Source organism: Ranitomeya imitator, chromosome 1 (genome assembly GCF_032444005.1).
Source record: "Ranitomeya imitator isolate aRanImi1 chromosome 1, aRanImi1.pri, whole genome shotgun sequence".
Lineage (NCBI taxonomy): Eukaryota > Metazoa > Chordata > Amphibia > Anura > Dendrobatidae > Ranitomeya > Ranitomeya imitator.
In genome coordinates, this window is record NC_091282.1 from 758,448,355 (window position 1) to 758,458,181 (window position 9,827).

Sequence of the window (9,827 nt, forward strand, 5' to 3'; positions counted from 1 at the left end):
CTCCACTGGAAAGCGTTTTGTCCCGGTTCCAAGCCCTCATTGGCTAATGTCAGCACTGCTTCCCGAGTGTGGTCCAATATGCTGTCGTGGTGATTTAACCCTTCTCCACCCACAGCTGATAACAGTTTAGTGTCTCCCAATCCGCAGCGGCACGTCACGACGTCTGAGAGCGAATGAGCGTGTTGAGCAGGCGGGTCCGGGGACGGCGCGCCGGGTCAGGGAGCTCGGGGTGGGGGGGACACAGGCACAGAGCGGACAGCACGGCGGCAGCAGGAGGCTCAGGTGAGGAGGTGACCCCTGCACCGGGCTGCAGGAGGCGGGGCTCCGGAGTCTCGCCCGTTACGTGTGAGGGCTCTGCGATGACGTCATGGGACCGTTGTGTGCACTGTGCAGTCTGCTGTGCGTGCTGAGGCGAGCACGATGGGGGTTGTTATCTTCTGCTCTCGCACGGCCTGCTCTGCTGCCTGTGGCCGGAATACGCGAGCTGGGCACCCGGGGAAATCCACCGCATCCTGCCTGTTCTGGAGGAAGTGGCTCGGGAGCTGCGCTCTGTAGTTCACATTGCGAAGGTTGTGCTTTTAGGGATGAGCGCCCCCCAGGTCCTGTGTATAGGGCTTATTGTATTCTTGGTGGCCATGCTTCATAGCCCAGGTCTCCAACCTGTGGCTGAAAGACTACAACTCCCAGCATGCCTACTTTGTCCTCCAGAGCTGCACTCACTATTCTGCTGGTGCAGTCACTGTGTACATACATTACATTACTGATCCTGAGTTACATCCCGTATTATACTCCAGAGCTGCACTCACTATTCTGCTGGTGCAGTCACTGTGTGCATAAATTACTGACACTGTACTGATCCTTAGTTACATCCTGTATTATACTCTAGAGCTGCACTCACTATTCTGCTGGTGCCGTCACTGTGTACATACATTACATTACTGATCCTGAGTTACATCCCGTATTATACTCCAGAGCTGCACTCACTATTCTGCTGGTGCAGTCACTGTGTACATACATTACATTACTGATCCTGAGTTACATCCTGTATTATATACCCCAGAGCTGCACTCACTATTCTGCTGGTGCCGTCACTGTGCACATACATTAGGTTACTGATCCTGAGTTACATCCTGTATTATACCCCAGAGCTGCACTCACTATTCTGCTGGTGCAGTCACTGTGTACATACATTACATTACTGATCCTGAGTTACATCCCGTATTATACTCCAGAGCTGCACTCACTATTCTGCTGGTGCAGTCACTGTGTACATATATTACATTACTGATCCTGAGTTACATCCTGTATTATATACCCCAGAGCTGCACTCACTATTCTGCTGGTGCCGTCACTGTGCACATACATTACATTACTGATCCTGAGTTACATCCTGTATTATACTCCAGAGCTGCACACACTATTCTGCTGCTGCAGTCACTGTGTACATACATTACATTACTGATCCTGAGTTACATCCTGTATTATACCCCAGAGCTGCACTCACTATTCTGCTGGTGCAGTCACTGTGTACATACATTACATTACTGATCCTGAGTTACATCCTGTATTATATACCCCAGAGCTGCACTCACTATTCTGCTGGTGCCGTCACTGTGCACATACATTACATTACTGATCCTGAGTTACATCCTGTATTATACCCCAGAGCTGCACTCACTATTCTGCTGGTGCAGTCACTGTGTATATACATTACATTACTGATCCTGAGTTACATCCCGTATTATACCCCAGAGCTGCACTCACTATTTTGCTGGTGCAGTCACTGTGTACATACATTACATTACTGATCCTGAGTTACATCCTGTATTATACTCCAGAGCTGCACTCACTATTCTGCTGGTGCAGTCACTGTGTACATACATTACATTACTGATCCTGAGTTACACCCTGTACTATACTCCAGAGCTGCACTCCCTACTCTGCTGGTGCAGTCACTGTGTACATACATTACTGATCCTGAGTTACATCCTGTATTATACCACAGAGCTGCACTAACTATTCTGCTGGTGCAGTCACTGTGTACATACATTACATTACTGATACTGAGTTACATCCTGTATTATACCCCAGAGCTGCGCTCACTATTCTGCTGGTGCAGTCACTGTGTACATACATTACATTACTGATCCTGAGTTACACCCTGTACTATACTCCAGAGCTGCGCTCACTATTCTGCTGGTGCAGTCACTGTGTACATACATTACATTACTGATCCTGAGTTACACCCTGTACTATACTCCAGAGCTGCACTCCCTACTCTGCTGGTGCAGTCACTGTGTACATACATTACTGATCCTGAGTTACATCCTGTGTTATACCACAGAGCTGCACTAACTATTCTGCTGGTGCAATCACTGTGTACATACATTACATTACTGATCCTGAGTTACATCCTGTATTATACCCCAGAGCTGCGCTCACTATTCTGCTGGTGCAGTCACTGTGTACATACATTACATTACTGATCCTGAGTTACACCCTGTACTATACTCCAGAGCTGCACTCACTATTCTGCTGCTGCAGTCACTGTGTACATACATTACATTACTGATCCTGAGTTACATCCTGTATTATACCCCAGAGCTGCACTCACTATTCTGCTGCTGCAGTCACTGTGTACATACATTACATTACTGATCCTGAGTTACATCCTGTATTATACTCCAGAGCTGCACTCACTATTCTGCTGGTGCAGTCACTGTGTACATACATTACATTACTGATCCTGAGTTACATCCTGTATTATACTCCAGAGCTGCACTCACTATTCTGCTGGTGGAGTCACTGTGTGCATACATTACATTACTGACCCTGAGTTACATCCTGTATTATACTCCAGAGCTGCACTCACTATTCTGCTGGTGCAGTCACTGTGTGCATACATTACATTACTGACCCTGAGTTACATCCTGTATTATACACCAGAGCTGCACTCACTATTCTGCTGGTGCAGTCACTGTGTACATACATTACATTACTGATCCCGAGTTACATCCTGTATTATCCTTCAGAGCTGCACTCTCTATTCTGCTGGTGCAGTCATTGTGTACATACATTACATTACTGATCCTGAGTTACACCCTGTACTATACTCCAGAGCTGGACTCACTATTCTGCTGGTGCAGTCACTGTGTACATACATTACTGATCCTGAGTTACATCCTGTATTATACCCCGGAGGTGCACTCACTATTCTGCTGGTGCAGTCACTGTGTACATACATTACTGATCCTGAGTTGCATCCTGTATTAAACTCCAGAGCTGCACTCACTATTCTGCTGGTTGCTGTTGAAAACTGTAAACAAGCTTATTTCTAGATGAAGCTCCTTACTTACTGATTTCTTCTACTTTCTTTTATCCCTACCGTGCAGCAGTGGATAATATCTTGAAGCTACCGCTCCTAACATTGCTGACGCATAATAGGATGTGTAGTATTTGCACAGGTTGGAGTCCACATTGTAATATTAGGTCTGTGGTCGTTCATATCTCCCGACCCAGCTGTGTCCACCTGAGCATAAGCCTTTTTTGCATTTCTCCATTTTACATCCTTGTTGGCTAATAGAAATGTTTGGGGGGTTGTCACTGGATTAAAAATACAGTGAAATATTTTACTTTTCGCCAAGTCTTGTGTTACACAGATGGTTCTTGCAAAGATCTCTTCCCAGCCATCTCATCATCGCAGGTAGGTTTACAATGTCAGAAAACAGCCATGTATACACAATTCAAAATAGGTGATGTCACAGCTCACATCTTCCCCCTCCTGTACGATGACTGATAACTCCTCTATATACAGTAGATAACACAGGATCCACCATTCACAATAGGTGATGTCACAGCTCACCTCCTACTGTACAATGACTGATAACACATCTTTATACAGTAGATAACACAGGTTCCACCATTCACAATAGGTGATGTCACAGCTCACCTCCTCCTGTACAATGACTGATAACACCTCTATATACAGTAGATAACACAGGATCCACCATTCACAATAGGTGATGTCACATCTCATCTCCTCCTCCTGTACAATGACTGATAACACCTCTATATACAGTAGATAACACAGGATCCACCATTCACAATAGGTGATGTCACAGCTCACCTCCTACTGTACAATGACTGATAACACATCTTTATACAGTAGATAACACAGGTTCCACCATTCACAATAGGTGATGTCACAGCTCACCTCCTCCTGTACAATGACTGATAACACCTCTATATACAGTGGATAACACAGGATCCACCATACACAATAAGTGATGTCACAGCTCGCCTCCTCCTCCTGTACAATGACTGATAACATCTCTGTATACAGATGATGTTCCTGGTAATGTAGGACCCGTTGTTAGTGCTGGCACGTGGTGACGTGTGAATGGAGCTGTTTGGGCATCTTCTGTATCTGTGGCCATTCTCATATAAACAACAGCTGGTGGGAACCTTTATGCCCAGAAGCCATTAACCTTTCATACTTCATAAATCTGTGTTTCCCGTGACAGTGGTGCAGTCTGCTGATATTTCTACAATTGCTGCGGGTACAACAGTACCGGGTACAGGCCATTAGACCTCCCGAGAACCAGATACCTTTCAGCGCCTCTTTGTCTCGGGCAGATTTGTGATATGTTAGATTACTGGTCTCTGTACTGAGAACTAATAGGTTCATTTTAAAGGGGAAGTTCTGGATTGTTCACAAAAATGTCCATAAAACGTGAAGTGTGATCTTAAAAATTTTAAACTTTCCCTTTCTGAAAGGATATCTGGGGCTGTCATCATGGTGACATTAGACCTTCTCAACTCTATGGCTCTTTTAACCTGTTCAGAAGGAAGCAGGAAGAGGCCACATCCTCGAGACAAGTGCAAGTCAAAACTCGAGGATGCCACTGGCTCATCACTACATTAAAGGAAAAGTCTCCCAACACTCTAGGACTGTTGCTGCTTTGGTTCTGCCAGTCATTATGAACTGTGCTGCAGTAATGTATTGCAGACCCAGTCAGGTCTTGCCATGGTGCCATCATTGCGGAGGACAGCGATTGGCTGCAGGGTTGACATTCGCACAATATTCGTTGCTGTGAGGCAGATTTGAGAAGAAGAAATAATACACACATACACGCACGATGGTGGCCCTATTCTAACGCATCGGGTATTCTAGAATATGTGCGTATGTATATAGCAGCCACATAGTATATAGCACAGGCCACGCCGTATATAACACAGCCCATGTAATATATAGCACAGCTCATGCAGTATATAACACTGGCCACGTAGTATATAGCAGCCTCGCTGTATATAAGACAGCCCACGTAGTATATAGCAGTGTGGGCACCATATCACTTAAAAAAATAAAATAATTAAAATAAAAAATAATTATATACTCACCCGCTGGCGTCCAGCGAAGCTGTCCCGTTGCGCACGCTGCTGCCGCTAAGTCTTCTGGGTAATTTCGCAATGCATCTCTGGAAACAGAAGCTGGTGGCAGCCGCGCGCGCGCGCATCGGCGGACGACGGAAGGTGAGAATAGCAGGTGTTTTGTTTTTTTATTATTTTTAACATTAGATCTTTTTACTATTGATACTGCATAGGCAGCATCAAGAGTAAAAAGTTGGTCACACAGCGTTAATAGCAGCGTTAACGGAGTGCTTTACACCGCAGCATCACGCGGTCCGTTAACGTTGCCATTAACCCTGTGTCAGCGCTGACTGGAGGGGAGTATGGAGCGTGCGCCGGGCACTGACTGGACGGAAGTAGGGAGGGACTAATTCTCGGCGGGATATATATATATATATATATATATAATATATATATGTTACTAGTAAGGATAATGTTCACGTGCGCTGTCTACAATGGGGTAAGGATGTGACAATAGATATGTGTTCAAAGATTATATATATATATTTATATTTTATTATTATTTTTTTTTTAATCCCCTTTTCTGTATTTTGTGTTGGGGGTAGAAAAGCTTCCTCATTGGGGTCCTTGTGTCTTGACTCACCCTGATTTTAGAGCTGTGGTTTCTCCTCCCCATTGACATTTTTAAGCTTCAGTCTCCAGAGACCATTCTAGAGTTCAGAGGGTCTTGTGCCCCCATGATGTCCGTCCCTGAAGTTTGCTCTCGTGGTCAGTTGGCGGATTGTGTCCTGTCGGCTGGATCTCCATGTAGCTTGTCTTCTGCCTCGTCCATTTATGCTTCTTTCTTTCCCAGATGTAACTGTGTTCTTTCTCTTGCAGGGGGAGCGGCGCTGAGGACAGAGAGCTGCGTGTCCTTATGTAGCAGATGCTGCACGGAGCCTGTTCCCAGCCGGTGCTCTGCTTCAGTCTCTGTGTGCGAGGCTGTGGGGATAAGAGATGCATCTGATCGCCCACTTGGAGCCGCGACTCATATCCTCATCAGATGGGAAGATGAGTTAGCCAAGGAGATTTGTTCTTTTAATGTTTCCGTCTGGGCTTTGATTAGGATCCCACAGGCCGGCCCTGTGCATGTTCTTCCAACAACGACCCTTCCCTTCAATTGCTGCAGATCATGAGGTGCCGAATATATAAGAGGAAAGTCATCATCCTCGCTCTGGTGGTGATAGCCTGCGGCTTGGCATTGTGGAACAGTGGCAAGCAAAAGAAAAATGACTTTGTGCAAGAAGCGGAGCTGGAGAAACCACACAGCCGGGTGCACGTGTCTCCAGGGATTAGGAAAATGGCCAACGACTCGGTGGTGGAAAAAGCTCAGAAGCCGGAAGTGGATAACGTGACCTTGGTGTACAGGTCCGTGGTTTTCCAACTCAATTTTGACCAGACAATTAAAAACGTAGAAAGCATAAACCGTCCACTAGATGACGTGGTTATAGTGGTGCAGGTGCACAACCGCCCTGAGTTTTTACACCAGCTCTTGGAGTCCCTGCGCAGAGCTAAGGGCATAGAGAATGTACTATTGATCTTCAGCCACGACTACTGGTCCCCGGAAATTAACCAGATTGTGGCCAGCGTAGATTTTTGTCAAGTGCTTCAGGTCTTTTTCCCTTTCAGCATTCAGCTGTACCCTAATGAGTTCCCAGGGCACGACCCCAAGGATTGTCCAAGGGACATAGAGAAGAAGGATGCCATCAAGCTCAGCTGCATCAATGCTGAATACCCAGATTCGTTCGGACATTACAGAGAAGCTAAGTTCTCCCAGACGAAGCATCACTGGTGGTGGAAACTGCATTTTGTATGGGAGAAGGTCAAGGCCCTGAAAGACCATAAGGGTCTGGTCCTGTTCATCGAAGAAGATCATTACCTAGCCCCAGACTTTTACTACGTCCTTAAGAAAATGTGGAACCGAAAAATAGAGGAGTGTCCCGACTGTGACGTCATGACCCTCGGGACCTACGCCCGTCTCCAGACGTTCTCTGAGAAAGCAGATAAAGTGGAGGTGAAGACCTGGAAGTCTACAGAACACAACATGGGTATGACTATGAGCAGGGACACGTACCAGAGACTCCTCCAGTGCACGGACACTTTCTGCTCTTATGACGACTATAACTGGGACTGGACCCTTCAGCACCTGACTGTTACTTGTCTTCCTAAGTTCTGGAAAGTGATTGTGCCCGAGGTTCCCAGGATCTATCACATCGGGAGCTGCGGGATGCACCATAAGAAATCCTGTAAGCCAACGACAGAAAGTGCCAAACTAGAAGCCTTGTTCTTGGGCAACCAGCAGTACCTGTTTCCCGAAAACCTGGCAATCAGCAGACGATACTCCATGGCGGCTTTGTCGCCCCATGTGAAAAATGGGGGATGGGGAGACATTAGAGACCATGAGTTATGTAAGAGCTACCGCAGACTGCAGTAACATACAGGCCTCCCCATCTTTCTAAGTTTGTACGATGGCGTCCCGCACGACGGAATATACAAATTTATGCTCTAACTTCAATAATCAGTTTTTGTCAAATGTTGTTCCATAATTGTCCGTCGTCTCTATCGGCCTAGAATCAGACGAGAAGATAAAAAACACTTTGATTTCTGCCTCATTATTTCTTAATACTAATTCTGGAACTTGCATTATATATAACACGGCCATATGGATTCTTTTCAGAATAAACAAATATGAAGTAATGACAGTCGGTCACTGCCTCCGATGGGTCAAGGGTTTGCTTCTTAGTACTAGGCTTCTGGATCTACAGGTCCTTCTCAAAAAATTAGCATATAGTGTTAAATTTCATTATTTACCATAATGTAATGATTACAATTAAACTTTCATATATTATAGATTCATTATCCACCAACTGAAATTTGTCAGGTCTTTTATTGTTTTAATACTGATGATTTTGGCATACAACTCCTGAAAACCAAAAAAACCTGTCTCAATAAATTAGCATATTTCACCCATCCAATCAAATGAAAGTGTTTTTTAATAACAAACAAAAAAACCAACAAATAATAATGTTCAGTTATGCACTCAATACTTGGTCGGGAATCCTTTGGCAGAAATGACTGCTTCAATGCGGCGTAGCATGGAGGCAATCAGCCTGTGACACTGCTGAGATGTTATGGAGGCCCAGGATGCTTCAATAGCGGCCTTAAGCTCATCCAAAGTGTTGGGTCTTGCGTCTCTCAACTTTCTCTTCACAATATCCCACAGATTCTCTATGGGGTTCAGGTCAGGAGAGTTGGCAGGCCAATTGAGCACAGTAATACCATGGTCAGTAAACCATTTACCAGTGGTTTTGGCACTGTGAGCAGGTGCCAGGTCGTGCTGAAAAATGAAATCTTCATCTCCATAAAGCATTTCAGCCGATGGAAGCATGAAGTGCTCCAAAATCTCCTGATAGCTAGCTGCATTGACCCTGCCCTTGATGAAACACAGTGGACCAACACCAGCAGCTGACATGGCACCCCACACCATCACTGACTGTGGGTACTTGACACTGGACTTCAGGCATTTTGGCATTTCCTTCTCCCCAGTCTTCCTCCAGACTCTGGCACCTTGATTTCCGAATGACATGCAAAATTTGCTTTCATCAGAAAAAAGTACTTGGGACCACTTAGCAACAGTCCAGTGCTGCTTCTCTGTAGCTCAAAAGTGGCTTTACCTGGGGAATGCGGCACCTGTAGCCCATTTCCTGCACACGCCTGTGCACGGTGGCTCTGGATGTTTCCACACCAGACTCAGTCCACTGCTTCCTCAGGTTCCCCAAGGTCTGGAATCGGTCCTTCTCCACAATCTTCCTCAGGGTCCGGTCTCCTCTTCTCGTTGTACAGCGTTTTCTGCCACATTGTTTCCTTCCAACAGACTTACCATTGAGGTGCCTTGATACAGCACTCTGGGAACAGCCTATTTGTTGAGAAATTTCTTTCTGGGTCTTACCCTCTTGCTTGAGGGTGTCAATGATGGCCTTCTTGACATCTGTCAGGTCGCTAGTCTTACCCATGATGGGGGTTTTGAGTAATGAACCAGGCAGGGAGTTTATAAAAGCCTCAGGTATCTTTTGCATGTGTTTAGAGTTAATTAGTTGATTCAGAAGATTAGGGTAATAGGTCGTTTAGAGAACCTTTTCTTGATATGCTAATTTATTGAGACAGGTTTTTTGGGTTATCAGGAGTTGTATGCCAAAATCATCAGTATTAAAACAATAAAAGACCTGACAAATTTCAGTTGGTGGATAATGAATCTATAATATATGAAAGTTTAATTGTAATGATTACATTATGGTAAATAATGAAATTTAACACTATATGCTAATTTTTTGAGAAGGACCTGTATATTAGGTCCCCACCTCCTCAATATGGTAGTATCCGTGCTATGGGCGTGCAAGTACAATTTGCCAGTACTCTGA

At 45.2% G+C, this 9,827-nt stretch overlaps 1 protein-coding gene across 1 annotated transcript; it reads left to right on the plus strand.

The window, feature by feature from the left end:
• Window positions 1-19: 19 nt before the first annotated feature.
• MGAT2 (alpha-1,6-mannosyl-glycoprotein 2-beta-N-acetylglucosaminyltransferase) lies at window positions 20-8,106 on the plus strand. The gene is made up of 2 exons (XM_069735091.1): window positions 20-282; window positions 6,250-8,106. Exon 2 carries the CDS (start codon window positions 6,542-6,544, stop codon window positions 7,841-7,843), a length of 1,302 nt encoding a protein of 433 aa, XP_069591192.1. The 5' UTR covers window positions 20-282; window positions 6,250-6,541; the 3' UTR covers window positions 7,844-8,106.
• Window positions 8,107-9,827: the final 1,721 nt, after the last annotated feature.

Bases quoted from the DNA above. Each gene is read 5' to 3' on its own strand.
- MGAT2 (XM_069735091.1), top strand. From the start codon at position 6,542: ATGAGGTGCCGAATATATAAGAGGAAAGTCATCATCCTCGCTCTGGTG.